Source organism: Macaca nemestrina, chromosome 1 (assembly GCF_043159975.1).
Source record: "Macaca nemestrina isolate mMacNem1 chromosome 1, mMacNem.hap1, whole genome shotgun sequence".
Lineage (NCBI taxonomy): Eukaryota > Metazoa > Chordata > Mammalia > Primates > Cercopithecidae > Macaca > Macaca nemestrina.
The window spans coordinates 1218232-1237182 of NC_092125.1; the positions used below are offsets into that span (position 1 = coordinate 1218232).

The following is an 18951-nucleotide window of genomic DNA, read 5'->3' on the forward strand; positions in this document are numbered from 1 at the left end:
GGCAACCTACAGAATGGGAGAAAATTTTTGCAATCTACTCATCTGACAAAGGGCTAATATCCAGAACCTACAAAGAACTCAAACAAATTTACAAGAAAAAAACAAACAACCCCATCAAAAAGTGGGCAAAGGATATGAACAGACATTTCTCAAAAGTAATTATATTTTAAATGTTATTGAAGCATATAGATGGATAAAATAGAATGAAATCATGATAGGAAAACAAATCCAAAGGAAACACATGTTCAGAAAGGTGCACATGGTCTAAGTGAAGAAATTAAAGATTCTTCAGTTGAGTATTATTCACCTGGGGAAAGCTGTCCCTGCAATTCAGGGATGACCAGGTGGTATCGGTTGGGCCTCAGTGTTGCTAGGAGTTGGCCTTGGTGTTCTTTTGTTAAACATACACCATTGCACAAAACATTAAACACGTAGGGAGAAAAATGGTCCACCAAAGAGGTCCACGTGTCCTAACCTCTAGCAACTGTGAATATGTCAGCTTCTACGGCAAAGGGAAACTAAGGTGGCAGACGGAATTAAGGTTGCTGATCAGCAGAGATTTCTGTCAGCTTTTATTTTATTTACTCTCACAAGACCAGTCGCTGTAACAGTGTCACACACAAAATTAAGGCATTGAAACACCTGAGTGCATGAATGAATGAATGTATTCTGCATTTTTCTCTCTATTAACTTTGGTTGTTATATAGATTATCTTGATGTTAAATGTTTGGGTAGATTTTATTTTTATGGTTCACATTTCAGATATTCAAGAGGGCAAGTCAAAATATTAAAATGCCAGGGTAACACTGGGTTGAGAAGGCTGAATTCTACTGCTTTAGAAATTAAACAAGTTTGACAAACGCTGTTTTTGCGGCTTCTATACAGAAAACATTTATTTACATCTTTCCAGATAGTTTTCAGGAATAGCTTTTAATGTTGTTAATGCTCAATCAATACAAGGTTCTGAAGTCATATTTTCTACGGCATATCCATTATCTCAACAGTCTTCTCATTGCCCCTGTGACTTCCTTATTTCGCAGGCTATAGATAAATGGGTTCAGTAGGGGTGTGATAATGGTGTAAAATACTGCCACCACCTTGTCCCGTGTAGGGGAACGCAAGGAGTGTGGCTTCGTGTAGGTAGCGAGAGTGGTTGCATAGAACAGACTTGCCACAATCAGGTGGAAGGAACAAGTGGAAACAGCTTTTGCCTGTCCTTTTCCCGAGCTCATCTGGAATACCACAATAAGCACATGAGCGTAGGAAGCCAGAATGGCCAGGAATGGTAGCAGCAGAATAGTAAGTCCACTCAGGAGGACTGTATACTCATAATGGGAGGTGTCCCGACACACCAATGACAGTAGAGCTGGAACTTCACAGAAAAAGTGGTTAATGAGCCGAGACCTACAGAATGGAAGTTGAAACACATACATTGTATGTATGAAAGCGTTGATAGAACCACTGGCCCATGCACATGCAACCATGAGGCAGCAGATATTCTTGCTCATAAGTATAGGATAATGTAAAGAGTGACAGATAGCTACATAGCGATCATAAGACATAAAACCAAGGAGAAGGGCTTCAGTTCCACCAAGGGCCAAGAACACATACGTTTGAATCTCACAGCCCATAAATGTAATAGTCTTACTCTGTGAGAGGAAGTTGACTGCCATCTTGGGCACAGTGGTGGAGATGTACATGAGGTCAATGATGGAGAGCTGACTGAGCAGAAAGTACATTGGAGTATGGAGTCTGGTGTCCAATCGAATGAGATGGATCAGCATGATATTTCCTGTCAGAGCAACTGTAAAGAGGGTGGCAATGACGACAAAGAGAAGAGAGTTTATCCGGCCGTATTGGAAAAGACCAACAAGTAGAAAATCTGTCCCAAAACTTTGATTTTCTGCTTTCATGGCTGAAACCAAAATATCAAAGCAGATGACATCTGAAACGTTCATGTAATAATGTTGACTGCCCTTTAAGAGAAAGCAAAATGACAATACTAAATACAATAGAATTATCTGGACTGTCTTTAGGATGAATTTATATCTCTCCTATTCATCACATGGAATGTATCCATAGAAAAATTCCCATTTTACAAATGATGATATGAAAATAAGTGTTTACTGACTGCAGAATAAAATATAAAATGAAAATAAGAGTATTTAGATTATTTTTCTGAACAAGTTGTTTCTCCTTTGTAAATATATTCAAGATGATAGACAAGCTGTGTTTACCTGTTAAAAATCACTCACTGACTCAATTTTCTCATATATGTGATATGACAGAATTAGTCAAATACATAATTTCAAGGATTCTTCATTTCTTTTTTGATTACATTGGTTATAAATAAGAATATATAAATATAAATACTATATAAAAGTAGTAACATTTATATAGTAAATGTTATTTTACTTGTTCAGACAAATAATCTAAATGTAGTAACATTTATATAGTAAATGTTATTTTGTTTGTTCAGACAAATAATCTAAATGTAGTAACATTTATATAGTAAACGTTATTTTACTATATTTTTACTATATAAATGCTATTACATGGTCTAAGTGAAGAAATTAAAGATTCACCTGGGTGGGGTGAATTACAGTGCTATTACAGATCTTATGATTTAATTAGTATTTATTTATTTCTGTGAACGTAGACACAATTTTATAAACTTGGGGGAAAAGGTAAACCAAATATTAGGAAGAGCTTGAGAATGAATCATTGAAATATAAAAATATTTATTATTCTTTGACTCAAGTAGCATGTAAAGAATGGTTAATGAGCACAACACAGTGATAATCTCTGGAACTCATAATACATTTAGACTGAAAACCTTGGTTGTGTTTGAAAAATTAAAAATAATACAAATAGTTGCTGAAAGTATTACATAGAAGCTGACTTTATAAGTTATAGTTATACAAAACTAGTAATATTCAATTATCTTTCTTTTGTACTAGTCTAAAATATTGTCGCATTACTAATTACAATTACTCAATGATATTTAAACAATATTTTAACATTATTATACAAAAAGGCTTGTATTTCTAAAAATGTATACAATAAAAAATATGAAAAGTCACCAAATTGACATTAAAAAATATGATCAGATGGTAATTCTTGGTAAAACAATTCATAACAATGTAACCTAAATTTTAACATTATATATTTCAGATCATGACATAATTATTTTAATAAAATCTAGAAAGAAGAGATCTAACTCAAAACAAGAGTGAAAATTATTTACAAAAATCTAACAGGGAGGAAATAAAACAATAAGATTTTATAGAGGTAAATGAAGAAAATACTGGTTATAATTGAGTATGATAAACAGGAGAGAAAGAATATTATAGCTATAATAAAATTTATATAATAAAATAAATTACAAAATATAGTAACATATCTCATACAATATATATTATCAATCATTTGTACAGGGCAAGAAAATTGAATAACAAATAAAAATAAAATGAGCAACAGTTTTGGAGCTATTGGAATGATCATTTCATCATATGATGACTGTTTTTCAAATTTATTACTGCTTACTTCTCCAAAAATTACATGTAGAAAATAATTGATTTTAACTGGAACACACAGAAAATTCTTAGGGCAATAAAGTGAATTATTTACTGTCTTATATATAAAGGCTCTACCACATGGGGAAAAAAGACCTGACTGCATAACCTGGAAATAGATATAAATAGGTGATGCATAAAAAGGAAAATAGAAGGTTTAAAATACGGTAATTTTCTATCTAAGCCTAAATCAATGTCATGTGAATAAAACAATCTTATTAAGTTATTTTTTAAAAGGTCAAGAATGTAGTCCAATGTACAATAATATATTTTTGGTGATACATGGTTGAATTTTTTAAGATTTTTTTTTTACCATAAACATATCATTTCTATACATTTTGGACTAACACTTTTATTACTGGAATTTTACTACAGTAATATATGAAATAATCTTTGGCACAGACATGTTTGGTACAAACATATATTACATGTTAAAGATGATACCTTTTCTAAAAACAATTTAGAATTATGAATGCATGATAAATTTTTTAAATGATTAATCTGATGACATGTCACATATTCAAAAAGTAGTTATGAAAACTGGTAAACAGAAATTTTACATACAAATACAAACATATAAACACAAAAATAAACAGTTACAGTATCTATTGATCATAATTCACTCAAAGATGCTTCATGGTTGGAAATACCAAAAAAAATTCCAAAACAGAAACACACTGGGGTTTGGATGTTGCAAATCTTACTTTGCTATGAAGCAGGTCACGGGTTTCACTAAACTTCTGGAATAAATACTGGCCTCCATTCCATCTCCCTCAGCCAAGCAAAAGACTACATAGCACGCTACTCTTAATCTCTTCCTAAATTGAGTTGTAAGTAAAATTCTATGTTGCCTGCAGCACCTTTCTGACAATAGGCCTCAATGAGTCAGGCTTAATTAGATTCTTTACACAAGTCAACTTGCTGAGAGTGTGTGGTTGAGAGGTATTAAATCAGAAATATTAATCACACTCAACTACCCACCAATTCTTGCATACATTAAAGACACTTTAAAAATCTGTGAGATTTAAAAATATATATTTGTTATTCTCTGCATTTAATTTTAATTAAACAGAATCCTTAAGCTGCTTGTTAAGTATATTGGAAGATTTTCTAATCAAATTTTCTCCCACCTCTAATTACAAAACATAATCCTCTGGTAAGCATCACCAACATTAAATGCTACAAGATTCTCTTCGTAATGCTGAAGACCAAGGCTATAGCAAATATGTTGTATAAATGTAAATATTTCACCTGATAGGTGAGAGAAATGTGCTAAGATGAGCACAGAAGCACCTAAAACACATCTAGAGTTTCCTTAGTCCTGAGAAATAATTTCCCCACCTCCCAAGCTCCTCGCCCAATATCAAATATTACTTTCTTTTTTTTTTTTCTTTAAGACAGTGTCCCACTCTGTCGCCCAGGCAGGGGTGCAATGGCGTGATCTTGGCTCACTGCAACCTCTACCTCTCCATTCAAGCAATTTTCCTGCTTCAGGCTCCCAAGTAGCTGGAGTTTCAGGCATGTGCCACCACACTTGACTAATTTTTGTATTTTTAGTAGACATGGGTTTCACCATGTTAGCCAAGCTGGTCTTGAACGCCTGACCTCAAGCAACCACCCGCTTTGGCCCCCCATAGTGCTGGAATTACAGGCCTGAGCCAACATGCCCTTTCTTTATTTAGATGAAATCCCAAATAAAACTTTCAATTGAAATTAATGTAAAAGAAATCTATTAAGTATGACATAATTTATGATACTATATTCACCAATATATTCAACAAATTGCAATTTCCAACCTCAAAAGCATATAATTATAATGCAGCCTACTCCATTAGGTAATAGCTTGGACCTTCAGTGTGGGTTAAGTAACTTAAAATAACATCCATTGAAAGTGTGTTCTAAACCAATCCCAGTCCTTGAGCAGGTAGAGAGGAGGCGATGTTGTCATTTCTGCTGATCATGACGGATTTGAGAACTAGTTTACTATTATTAGAGCCATAAACTGAAAGCCACACATTTTCTCCCAAATAATTTTTGAAATATGCAATTTAATTCATTGTTGGTTTCATCATAATGTAGCCTCCTGTCATTCTTATCATCATCTGCATATATTTTGGCATCATTGACCTCCACATTTACCTTGAAGTTTGAATTCTGCTTTTATAAAAACTGTTTCTATAGAACAATTGAAAGATGTTAGGTAACTCATTACAGGAGATGAGAACTAGGGAAATTTGCAGAAATAGAAGCCATGGATATATGCAAATACGTTATCTCCTAAATACTAACAAGCAATAACAACATAAATTTCTAAATGTCAATAATAACCATGTATGCTAGGGGCATACAACTTATGAAGTATTTTTTTGATAGAACTGAATAAAAATTTCACCACACATTGTGTTTTTGAAATATTTTACCTAATTTTAAACTTTCATCATTCCAAAAATATTGTTGAATATAATTACATACTGAACATAATGTTAAAATTGGAGGCTAAAGTAAGGAAGAGATGTTTCCTACCTCAATTAAGACCACAGAGATCCTTCCAGTTGTGTTCTCTCAGGTGGGGGATGCACCGAACTCACCCACACTTGCCCACATCTCTGCACAAACATGCCCCAGCCCCTTCATCCTGGCAAGGCAGAGATTGTTTAAATTCAATATCAGACCAAATATGTCTCAAGTACATACCTTGAGATTCTTTTTGCAGACATTAATTAATATCTGGATAATCTATGCGGCCAATAATATAATTCTATATAATTATTTAAATAAAATACATACCTTTAAATATATCTCTGAAACTAGTTTCAGAATATATTTCTCTGACATAAGTTACAGTAAATTTGTCAAGGGACTACAAATTCTTCTGATTTACCTCAGTAATTAGTTGGCTAACCAGCGATTTGGTAGCTAGGTGACTGCCACCATGAGTAAGCCTTATTGCCTCCACCAAGCCACGTCTTTGAAACTGACAAAGGCTGGCCTTGAAAGCATTTTTTCCTCTAGGTAAAAGACATATAGACCAGGCGCAGTGGCTCACGCCTGTAATCCCAGCACTTTGGGAGGCTGAGGTGGGTGGATCAGGAGGTCAGGAGTTCAAGGCCAGCCTGGCCAATATGGTGAAACCCTGTCTCTACTAAAAATACAAAAATTAGCCAGGCATGGTGGCACGCACCTGTAAGCCCAGCTACTCGGGAGGCTGAAGCAGAAGAATCGCTTGAACCTAGGAGGCAGATGTTGCAGTGAGCCAAAATCACACCACTGCACTCCAGCCCGGGAGACAGAGCAAGACTCTGCCAAAGGAAAAACATATATATATATATAGATAGTCTTTTATTTTGTAATTATGATTTCAATTTTAGTTTATGTAGCCTCTTTCATAGAGATGAATCTCATTCTTCTAGGATTTTTTCCCAGAAAGAAATGTATATATATATATATTTTTTAAGTAACAGGAGATGTATCTGAATAGATCTGCAAAATTAACTATAAGAAGCGTTCTCTGCCACCACAGTTGGAGGTAGTAGTTAGAAAATCAGAGCATCAGAGCAATTCCTTTTTTTATTTACTTTTAAATAAAATTATATTATTTATCAATTATATATATCAAAAAGAAACAGAAGCAGAATGGCATACATTCTAAATAATCAATCTATTTAATGTGACAGTTCTGAAAAAGAAATCCTATACTTTTAAAATTTCTAATCTGAAAAACATTTTAGAAATTGTTATACTGAATTTGTAAGATGGTATTTTTTTTTCTTTTTACCTCGGACAGTAAAGCCTTTGTTCATTTAGCATAGGAAATTCAGAGGAAAGCAGAATTTAAACAAAAAAGTCATCTTTTTTTATCCTATATAAGGTTGCTAATGTCTACATTTAAATGGGTTAACTGCCTAATCAAGGTTGACCTTCATATTCTTTGTCTAAGAGACCTTCTGGGAAAACTTGGTCTCCAATCCACAATTAAGCACATATTAGAACTGGTGTGTTTAATTTCAAAAAAGAAGATAAAATTGAGTTCAGGATGAATGCTCAAAATATATTTAATTGATAAACAATCAGGATATTTTTAACTGAGGTTTTTAAAAATATATTTTTATTCTATTTTACATTTAAGATATACATATAGATTAGGTTCTGCATAATTAACCAACTGATACAAAATTTTTCTGCAAACAACATAAAAAATGTCATTTTAAGGAATTACATAACCCAGGAGATGATCTATACAACATATTACAATATTTTTTCCTACGATTTTTTAAAGATTGTTGTGGTCACAGAACTAGACAAGTCAGATATCTAGAGGTCCACAGATATAGTGACAACTGTTGTAACCACTAACAGTTCATTGTTCCCAGGTTCACAGAGAAGAAGTCAGATAATGCCGTGTGATCATTTAATCTTCTATTGCAACAAGGCTTATTTACAACCTGTGAAAATAAATGTGAGGTTGAATTTTAACCAATCTCTCTGCAAAATGTCATGGCTGCCATAACAACCCCTTTGTTCAGGAATAAAAACAAAAAAAAGTGCAGGAACTTAGGAGACAGGGTGATGTAAGTTAGAATTTGAGGGAAAGATACACAGGCTTAGTCTACTCTGTACTTACTTGATATAGAAGTTCCTATTAAACAATCACACACATCTCTTCATTTTCCCCAGCTAAGATATTGTGTTCTTTAGTATGGAATAGTTTGCTCACTTTTTGGTAAAACAACTTACAATAATTTCCACAGAAGGAGGACTCCAGTATTCAGACATCATTGAATGTGAATGTTTGAGGGAAATCACTGACGGGGATATTTCTAGAATATCGAAGGACAAACCTGAATTTTGAAAAGCCTGAAACACATATTGTATTAGGTGCTCTCCTTCAGAAAAAAAAAAAATACAATTACTAAATGAAGATACAGTTTTGAAAGGGCTTATGCACAGGAGAGGCTAAAGTTTCTTTAGCCTCACATCTGCCTCTGAATAAAGGTCTAATACATTTTAGTAGTAGTTACCAATTTCGTTTTATTATTTTCACTTGGTATTGTGTGAGAGACATATTTTAAGGTAATTCCATGCCAAAAAGTACGCTATTTTAAAAAGTTATGAGAAAATTAACTTGAATGGAGGTATGTCAGACACTGAACACGAGAGTAAACACAGAGTGCCATGGTGGAAGGGAGCTGGGCACGACGGTTTCACTCTGTCTGAACAGGACCAGAGACTCATTGTGTACTTTCCCTCGCAGTTATGGATTCACAGAACCAGGTCAAAATGGGATGTGGATAATTATCAAAAGGGTTTGTGTCCCCTCAGAGGAAAACAGTGAATGACTGCATCCCTGAAGCCACTTAGTTTACACAGGATTTTTTAAAATTTAACTTGGTTTAGGTACATGGGTACATGTGCAGGTTTGTTATATAGGTAAACTTGTGTCATGGGGGTCGTTGTACATATTACTTTGTCACCCAGGTATTAAGCCTAGCACCTATTAGTTTTCCTGATTCTCTCCCTCCTCCCACCCTTCACCCTCTCACATTCCGTAGTGTGTGTTATTCTGCTCCATGTGTCCATGTATTCTCATCATTTAGCTCCCTTAGTGAGAAGGTACAGTATTTGGTTTTCTGTTCCTGTGTTAGATTACTAAGTCTTCCAGCTCCATCCATGTTCCTGCAAGGGACACGATCTCATTCTTTTTTATGGCTGCATAGTAATCCATAGTATATATGTACCATTTTCTTTATTCAGTCTGTCACTGATGGGCATTTAGGTTGATTCCATGTCTTTGCTATTATGAATAGTGTTCAGTGAACACATGTGTGTGTGTCTTTATAATAGAATGATTTATATTCCTTTGGGCATATACCCAATAATGAGATTGCTGAGTCAAATGGCATCTCTGTTTTTAGGTATTTGAGGAACTGCCCCACCGTCTTCCACAATAGCTGAACTAATTTACACTCCCGCCAACAGTATGTAAGCAAGCATTCCATTTCTCCACCTCACCAGCACCTGTTATTTTTTGACTTTCCAACAATAGCCATAGAATGATACTTTTTAAAAGGTAATAATATCAGCAATAACAACAATATTAATCATCATTCAAAATAATGTTTATGGAGGGCTTGCTTGGTGCCACACATTGTGAGTTATTTTCCTGTGTTATTTGCTTTTCAAAAATCAGCTTCAGTGGTAGCTGCTCTCACCAGACATCATGGAAAAGAAGGAGTTAATGTCTGCATAAATAGAGCAAATAGTGGCTGAGCGCTCAGTGGCTCACGCCTGTAATACCAGCACTTTGGGAGGTCAAAAGATCGAGACCATTCTGGCCAACATGGTGAAACCCCGTCTCTACTAAAGATACAAAAAGTAGCTCAGCTGGGTGGTGTGAGCCTGTAATCTCAGCTACTCGGGAGGTTGAGGCAGGAGAATCCATTGAACCCATGAGGCAGAGGTTGCAGTGAGCCAAGATCATACCACTGCACACTAGCCTGGGCGACAGAAAAAAAAAACTTTTTTTTAAATTAGTAAACAGTGTGGTCATTGCACCTGTAATCCCAGCTACTCCAGGGCTGAGGTGAGAGGAATCCTTTTTTTTTTTTTTTTTTTTTTTTTTTTTTTTGAGACGGAGTCTCACACTGTCGCCCAGGCTGGAGTGCGGTGGCGTGACCTCAGTTCACTGCAACCTCTGCCTCCCCAGTTCAAGCAATTCTCCTGCCTCAGCCTCCTGAGTCACTGGTATTACAGGCACCCACCACCACGCCCGGCTAATTTTTGTATCTTTAGTAAAGATGGGGTTTCACCGTGTTGGCCAGGATGGTCTTGATCTGGTCTCGATCTCCTGACCTCGTAATCCACCGCCTCAGCCTCCCAAAGTGCTGGGATTACAGGCATGAGCCACCATGCCCGGCTGAGAGGATTCTTTGAGGCCGGGAGTTTGAGATCAGCCTGGACAACATAGCAAGACCCATCTCTACATTTTTTTTTCTTTCTTTTAATTAGCTTGGTGCAGTGGACTGGGCCTGAGGTGAGATTATCTAGCTTGAAGCCCAGGAGTTGAAGGCTGCATTGAGCTATGATCATGCCACTACGCCTCAGCCTGTGGAGCAAGACTCTTTATTTCTCAATAGAAAAATAAGTTAAAAAACAAATAATGAGTTCCCGGTTGTTCTTATATTCAAAGTTAAGCCATTCCACCCAAAGAGAAAATGCATAAATCATGAAAAATACAGTCAGATAGAAGGAGTAAGTTCTAATATTTTATAGCACAGTAGGGAAACTGTAGTTAAAAGCAATTAATTGTATCTTTCAAAATAGCTTGATGAGAAGAAATGCAATGTTCCTGACACACACACAAAAAAACATAAATGTTTGAAGTGATGGATATGCCATTTACCCTTACTTGATCATTACATATCATATCAAAATATCACAGGCACCCCCAAAGTCTGTACAACTGTGATATATCCGTAAACAAATACATTAAAACTGCAAAAAAAAAAAAATTGAAAAAAACAGAACATCCAGACAGAGAATATTAAATCAACAATATGAACATAGCCACTCTCTCTGCCCACATGCCCAGCCCAACAAAATCACATGGTCACTTTTCAGGGCTGATTTCCTCCCAGTTAGATGGCAGGATCTGTGTCCTAGGTTCATTATCCCATATAAGGCAAATTTCTGCTTCCCCTCGACATGGGAAGCACTCCGAGACCACACACATGGGTATCTGAGCCCTAAGATTTGACAGACAGAGCCGGCAGGGCTTTTTATTCTAGATTTCAGCAAAGAGCCAGCAGGTCTTTTTATTTCAGATTACAGCTTTTAAATTCACACAAAGGAAAACAAACCTAAAAGACCAAACTTTTATATTTGATTAAGTTTAATAAGGAAATTAAAGCAAATATATCATGAAGAAAACAGAATAAATGTATCAGTATGTCATACAGCTTTCCTTCAGACATATTAAGACCTTTTGAGCATCCAGGGAAGCCCAGTCTTAGGAAGAACCTCTCCTCCCATTTTTGTAAGTTTTATATCCAGTTTTACTTCACACAGTGAAGATCAGAAAAAAAAAAAAAAAAAAAAAAAAAAAAAAAAAAAAAAAAAAAGTTCCCTAGTACTTTCTGTAGGAAGAGGGCGAAGATAAGTCATCTTGGAATGCACCCAGAGCATCCTGTTCTTAACAAGTCTTACCCTCAGTAGAAACTATTTTATGAGAGCCTAATTGACAGGGTTTTTAAAAAATATTCCATTTAATACTGCATGAATTTAACTAAAGACAGAGACAGAAACAGAAATGAAGGAATTGCTGAACTCCCAGTCACAGTTAGAGACACTTTTCTAAGGCTAAACATACATTAAATTAAGTAGAAGGCATTATGATTTGTAGTGGTTTTCTTATTACTTTTACAATCAAACAGATTAAGTTGTGAGTTGAAAATGATACAATGCATCCATTTCAAGTTTGATGACACGTGTATTACCCCAGAAAGTCCTTTTGTGCCCTTTGCAGTCTATCCCCCCCAAACCCTGACCCCAGCAGTTAATGATGTAGTTTCTGTCACTATACAGGTTAGTTTCACCTGTTCTAGAAATTTACCTCGATGACACACGGAATACACTCTTTTCATCACCAGCATGTGGTTTTTGAGATTCATCCATGCTGTCTCACGCTTCCATAATTTGTTCCGCTTTACTACAGGCCAGTATTCCATTGGATGACTAAATCATAATATATCCATTCCCATTTGTTCCGTTTTACTACAGTCCAGTATTCCATTGGATGACTAAATCACAATATATCCATTCACCTCTGGATGCATAGGAATTGTCTCCAGTTTGGGGACTAGTATAAACAAAGCTGCTAAGAAGTTCTTTTTGTGAGTACATGCTTTATAAATTTCATTTGTTATTCTTTAACATTAACATTACTTTGTAAAAGGATGTTACATTCACAAATGCAGAATTCATGCAAATGTGACAGGAGCCTGAAGCAGAAGTCTGCACAATTTTCCTTATATTTTATAACTAAGGGGAGAAAACCTATCTGGGATATTGTTTTCAGTCGGCAAATGCTTAATGTAAGCCACACACTCTGCTAGATGTGCTGTTAGACTATCTCGTTTAATATCTGTGCAACAGCTCTAGGAGGTACTTCGTGTTATTATTTTCCTGCACCACTTTCCAACTTGAGGCCTCGCAACTTGAAGGAGCCGGCGCAAGGTCAAACAGAAGGCAAGGGTGACGCCGGGATGGAAAACACCTTCCCAAAGGCCGACAAAGCCGGTGTCCTCGTCACAAGTCTGATGGGCCCGGAAGTCTCTGGAAGTCTGATCGACCTGGAAACCAGAATGCACACCGTTCCCAGCCACTGTGTCGGTCTTTGGTCGGCTGCTCTCGGTCAGAAATTCCCGGATCAGGGATCCGGAGCACCCGTTAGTGATGACGGTCCCCGGGCCAAGCACGTTTCTTCAACATTTTCATAACCCGTTTATTCATCTTAATCAACTGAAAGTTGCCTTCGGTCTTGGTTGGAATATTCTATATCTGAGCCAGACGATGTCCCCCCCGCTGCGAGCGGAAGTCAATGGCTGGTCCTCACGGAACTCGATGTATCCGTAGGAGGCCCGGCTCCTGCCTGCGGCCCCTATCGCTCCTGGGCCTCCTGTGTTCCCGCCGGGCTCCGGGGTGCGTGGAGCCGCCGTGTTCTGCGGAGCCCGAGCTGCGGGGCAGGAGCTTCCGGGACACGCGGGCCTGCGAGCGCCTAACTCCCCGCCGCGTCCCTGCCTTTCCTTGGGCGGGTCGTTTTCACGGACCGGGACGTTGCGGACCAGAAGGGACGATGCGACGGGCGGGCCACACACCCCGGGAGCGCGGCCAAACGCCCACGGCCGCCAACGCCGGGGTTCTCTCTGGACTGTAGAGGGCGGACACCGCGTTCCAGGCAGGCGCTTCTGGAGGGAGGAAGAGCCATTTCCCCGCCGCGCGGGGAGGGACGTTGCGGAAGCTCCAGGTGCCCGCCGTGCGGCTCAGGCCGAGGCTCGCGCCCTCCTCCCGGGAAGGTGAAGCGAGAGGCTGGAGAGGGGACGGGGACGGGCGGCGGCTGCGGGGAGGGCGGTTGGGCGTTGTCTGGAGCGCCGGCCGGCAGCGGATGCAGGGCCGGACGCAGCACGCAGCCGGCAGCTTTCCCTGAGCCGAGTCTGAGGAGACTGGACGCGCCCACGGCCGGCGGCAGGAACGTCTGGAAGCCTCTCCCAGGACACAGGCGGCGGCGAAGCGGCCAGGGCTCCTCAGGAAACCCCGACTCACAGTCCAGGAAGAGCGCGGCGAGTTCCCCCTCACGGCGGCCCTGACCTCGGGACACGCGCAGGAGCAACCGGTACCCAGAGCCGTTCCCCGCACAGTGTGAGCGCGCCGTGTTTACACCCACCCGCGGCCCCGAGAGCTCGCCGCCCCCACGCAGGAGGACGGACAGCGACAGCTCCCCCGGCCCCCTACCCAGGGCGGACGGACAGCGACCGTTCACCCCCCTCAGGCCCGTGGCCGGACCCCTGAGAAAACCGTTATCACCAGGTTAACCACCAGAACGCGGGGTGCGTGCTCAACACAACCCCCACGTCGCGAACATCTCTCCCCATACCTGTGGGGAAAACCGCCAACACGCTCCCCGCCTTTCGAAGCCTCGCTCTAGGAAAACCACTTTCGACATCAGGGTAACTTCTCTGCTGCCGAAATGTAAGACAGCGGCCCCCGCCCCTCCACAGCCTCGCACGCCTTCCCCTTACACACAGGGTGACTTGCCCCACGCACCCCCAGCCCTATTAACCCTGCTGCACAGCTGGCTGACTCGGGACCAAGCGGCTCCCGCATTCCCTCCCACAGCACGGGAAATCTTCGTGTCTAAGCAGCAGGTGGCGAAGTAGCAGCCTCATTTACATAAAAGTTGCCCTACCCGTGACGTCACTTGACAGGGTTTTAATCAGAGTCTAACAGACCTTGGGGGAAAAAAATATTCAACTCTAGGCCCTACTGACTTTTTTCGTCTCACCTAAGTGGAAAAACAAACACAAAACCAAGAAACACTCATGAAGGTCATAGGCCAGGAGCACTAGCTGGCTCGCTCTCTCCTCTCCTCCCTCTCTAACTCCTCTCTCTCTCACTTTCTTTCTCCTCTGTCTCTCTCTCGCTTGCTCTCGCTCTTTCTCTCCTCTCTCTCTAGCTCTCTCGCTCGCTCTCTCACTCCTCTCTCTCTCTCTAGTTCTCTTGCTCTCTCGCTCTCTCTCTCTTGCTCTCTCTCTCTAGTTCTCTCTCTCTCTCTCGCTCTCTCTCGCTCTCTCTCTCCTCTATCTCCTCTATCTCAGACACACACACACACGGAGATCTAGTAATAGGATTATAAAACCATTTCCCTCTCCTCACTTCTTACCATCACATCTATAGGGCTCCCATAATATAACAGAAAAATACAAAATAAATAACTGTGCATCTCAAATTTTACTTAAGGGAAAGTCTGTAAATAATCCAAAAAACAGTAAGAGAGACAAAAACATCAAGAAAAATACAGTCTCTAACACAGCTACAGCCAGCAGCAAGCACAACCTAATTCTCAGGTAGATAAACATAAAAACAAATAATATAGGCTTATTTATGTTAGAATTATCAGACCAGGAGCTATAATTTAAAATACAAAAATTATCTAGGCATAGTGGCACGCACCTGTAGTCCCAGCTAGTCAGGTGGCTGAGGCACAAGAACCACTTAAATCCAGGAGGCGGAGGTTGCAGTGAGCCCAGATCGTGCCAATGCACTCCAGCCTGGCAACAGAGTGAGACTTCGTCTTAAAAAAGAAAAAAAAAAAATTACTACTATCAACAGGAAAAGACAAGACACGTAATCCTATGAATGTTAAAAGGATGATAAAGGCATATTAAAAACAACTCTATGTCCACAGGTGTGATAGCCTGATGAAATGAATCATTTCCTTGAAAGACACAATCTATCAAAACTCACATAAGAAGAAATACAAAATCTGAACAGGCTTATATCTATTAAACATATTGAATCGCCGGGAGCAGTAGCTCATGCCTGTAATCATAGCACTTAAGGAGGCCGAGGCAGGCGAATCACCTGAGGTCACGAGTTCGAGACCACCCTGACCAACATGGAGAAACTCCGTCTCTACTAAAAATATAAAATTAGCTGGACGTGGTGGCACATGCCTGTAATCCCAGTTACTCAGGAGGCTGAGTCAGCAGAATCGCTTGAAGCTGGTAGGTGGAGGTTACAATGAGCCAAGATCATGCCATTATACTCCAGCCTGGGCGACAAGAGCAAAACTCCATCTCAAAAAAAAAGAATGAATAATTAACAATATGCTAAAAGAGAAAGCACCAGGCCCAGATATGATAACTAGTGAATTCTACCATTTATAAAAAAATTTATTCCAGTTATCCACCACCTCTTCCAGAAAAATGAAAGCACAGGGAATAATTTCTGACTCATTCAATAAGGCCCTAATTCTAAAACTAGACAAAAACATTACAAAAATGGACAGCTACAGATGAATAACTCCTATAAACACAGAGGCAAAACTCCTCAGTCAACCAAATCTTAATAAATTGAATCTAACAAAGTATAAATATAATAGTATTTTAAAAAATTATAGCCGGGCACAGTGGCTCACGACAGTAATCCCAGCCACGGCACCAGGCCCGCAATATATTTTAAAGTACATTGCCATACTGGACCAGTGCTATGGTTTATCTAATAAGTATGCCATCTCTGATGGAGATTTCAAGAGATAATACATGAGAGAAGGGGTCTGGAGGAGTTCTATTCCTTTATCCTTCATCTCATAAGACAATGCAAATCCCTGTATTTGTATTAGAGTAGCACACTTATTGTTAAATTTCAAAGCCATTTCAAATACATAGTCTCCATTTAATGAAAAGATTATTGAATTGAAAGTAAATGAAATAATTCAAGCTCATTTATCTCAGTGTTTGAAACTGGGTAACTAATTGTCTCTGAGCCAAAATCTTACTATTTATTAAATGTGGATGATAAACCTAATTCATAGCTTCTATGATAATAAAATATTTTATGTAGAAGAATATCCCAAAGACTAAATACTATAAAATGAGATGCATGGTAAGTATTCCATTTTAATGATGAAGAAACTTAAACCTAGAGAAGGAAGCAATTTCCCCATGATTACCTAATGTGTAATTGAGTAAGAGGCCAAGTCCTCTTTTTTTAATCTGGGTCACAGTATTCTCACCATAGTTCTTCAAAACAAATGCTAGATATTAACACATACACATTTGTCTCCTAGACTGGCAATAAGAAGCCCAAACGTTCAGTGGGATACTTTTTTTGTTCAGAATTAAATTCATTCAGGCTATCATAATCTTCAGTGGTTAATAAAATCAAAGAATTTGAGACCTAGGGCACCATATCTCCTACTGCCCTGTGACTTACAGGTTTGTCTGGTTTTGTTCCCCCATTTCCCATCTAACTTACAGCCTGGAGGAGTATACAAGAGATTAAGATCAAGTGCTCTGGAAGTGGACTGTTTATGAATTAATTTCAGCTCAGTCACATAGTTCCTACCAAGTCTTGGAAAGTTGCTTAAATATCCTGTGCCTTAGGCCGGGGGCGGTGGCTCATGCCTGTAATCCCAGCACTTTGGGAGGCCGAGGTGGGCGGATCACCTGAGGTCAGGATTTGGAGACCAGCCTGACATGGTGAAATTCTGTCTCTACTAAAACTACAAAAATTAGCTGGGCATGGTGGCACACTCCTGTAATCCCAGCTACTCAAGAGGCTGAGGCAGGAGAACCACTTGAACCTGGGAGGCAGAGGCTGCAGTGAGCCGAAATCGTGCCACTGTACTCCAGCCTGGGCGACAGGACGAGTCTCCATCTCAAAACAAACAAATAAAAAAAAAACTCTGTGCCTTAGTATCAGGATGCAAAATGAAGATGGTAATACCACCTCATAGAATTGTTGTGAAGGTTAAAGGAACTAAATCTACAAAGCGTTTATATGAGTATGCACTTTGTAAATGCTATGACGTTTGTTTTTCTCATTGATCTCCTCATGAATAGAAACCCCACAACTGCATTAAAGTAATAGTACACACCACTCCAGCCTCTTCCCTTGTCCCAAGATATCTTCTACATGACATCTTTATTCCTTTTTCTTGGTGATTTTATCCTTCTTATGACTAATCTTTAGACCTCTGGACTTTCTGATCCCTGATTTGCTCAACTCCATCATTTTTCCATCCATCCTCCTCAGATTAGAAACCACAAGATCAGCTGGGCACAGTAGATCACGCCTATAATCCCAGCACTTTGGGAGGCTGGGGTGGGCAGATCACCTGAGGACAGGAGTTCAAGACCAGCCTGACCAACATGGCAAAACCCCGTCTCTACGAAAAATACAAAAATTAGCCAGGTGCGGTGGCAGGCGCCTGTAATCCCAGCTATTTTGGGAGGCTGAGGAAGAATTGCTTGAACCCGGGAGACAGAGGTTGCACTGAAATCGTACCACTGTACTACAACCTGGGCGACAGAGTGAGACTTCATCTGAAAAAAGAAAAAAGAAAAGAAAGAAGAAAGAGAGAGAGAGAAAGAGAGAGAGAGAAAAAAAAAGAAAGAAAAAAAAGAAAAGAAAAGAAAAGATCATATTCTAGACCTGGGTTAAACTTCTGGCTATACAGAACTGTACTCTAGACCAATCTCCCAGAGATATTTATTAAATCAATCTGGGCGGGGCTCCACCATGAGTTTTGTAAATCCTCCACAAGGTGATTCCAATTCAGAGTAATTGCACAAGATGGAGCTCATTGCCAATAAAGCACCCTCCAAGAATGGACTTCAGTTATTCCAGTCTCTGACAAATGACTCTGTGGCAGAAACATCACATTCTTAATGAAATATTGATATTTTATGGGGTAACAGAAATATGCTTTGCTAACCTTTCCGGATGCCCTTCCAGATAGAGATGACCAATGAGATGTAAATGGGGGATCCTGGATGAGTTTCCCAGAAAGGACTGTGAAGGGAGTGATTCAACCATCAAGGTCCATCGGCCATGTTTTTCCCTGCTCATTCTTTCTCAGGCTGTGATGATGTTGGTCATCTAGAGATACAGCAGCCTTCTTGTGATCCTGAAGAGACAGGCATAAGGATAAAAGTATCCTGAAGATGCTAGGGAGGAGTTGCAAATAACATGGGCTGCTCTGCACTAACTTCTTGTTATATAATCTAGTGTTTTCAATTTTTCTGGTCCTTTTTTGTTGTGTTTCTCTGTTATGATATCAGAAATTACTCACGTACCTTCACACCAACCTTTTTTATTT

General features: G+C 39.3%; 1 protein-coding gene across 1 annotated transcript; it reads right to left on the reverse strand.

Moving 5' to 3' along the window:
- Window positions 1-737: 737 nt before the first annotated feature.
- On the reverse strand, window positions 738-18728 carry LOC105471465 (olfactory receptor family 2 subfamily AK member 2). Its single transcript, XM_071073069.1, has 4 exons — window positions 18568-18728; window positions 15300-15420; window positions 6099-6210; window positions 738-1976 (listed from the first exon to the last, which is right to left on the reverse strand). The coding sequence occupies exon 4, from the start codon at window positions 1956-1958 to the stop codon at window positions 993-995; it is 966 nt and encodes a 321-aa protein (XP_070929170.1). The 5' UTR covers window positions 1959-1976; window positions 6099-6210; window positions 15300-15420; window positions 18568-18728; the 3' UTR covers window positions 738-992.
- Window positions 18729-18951: the final 223 nt, after the last annotated feature.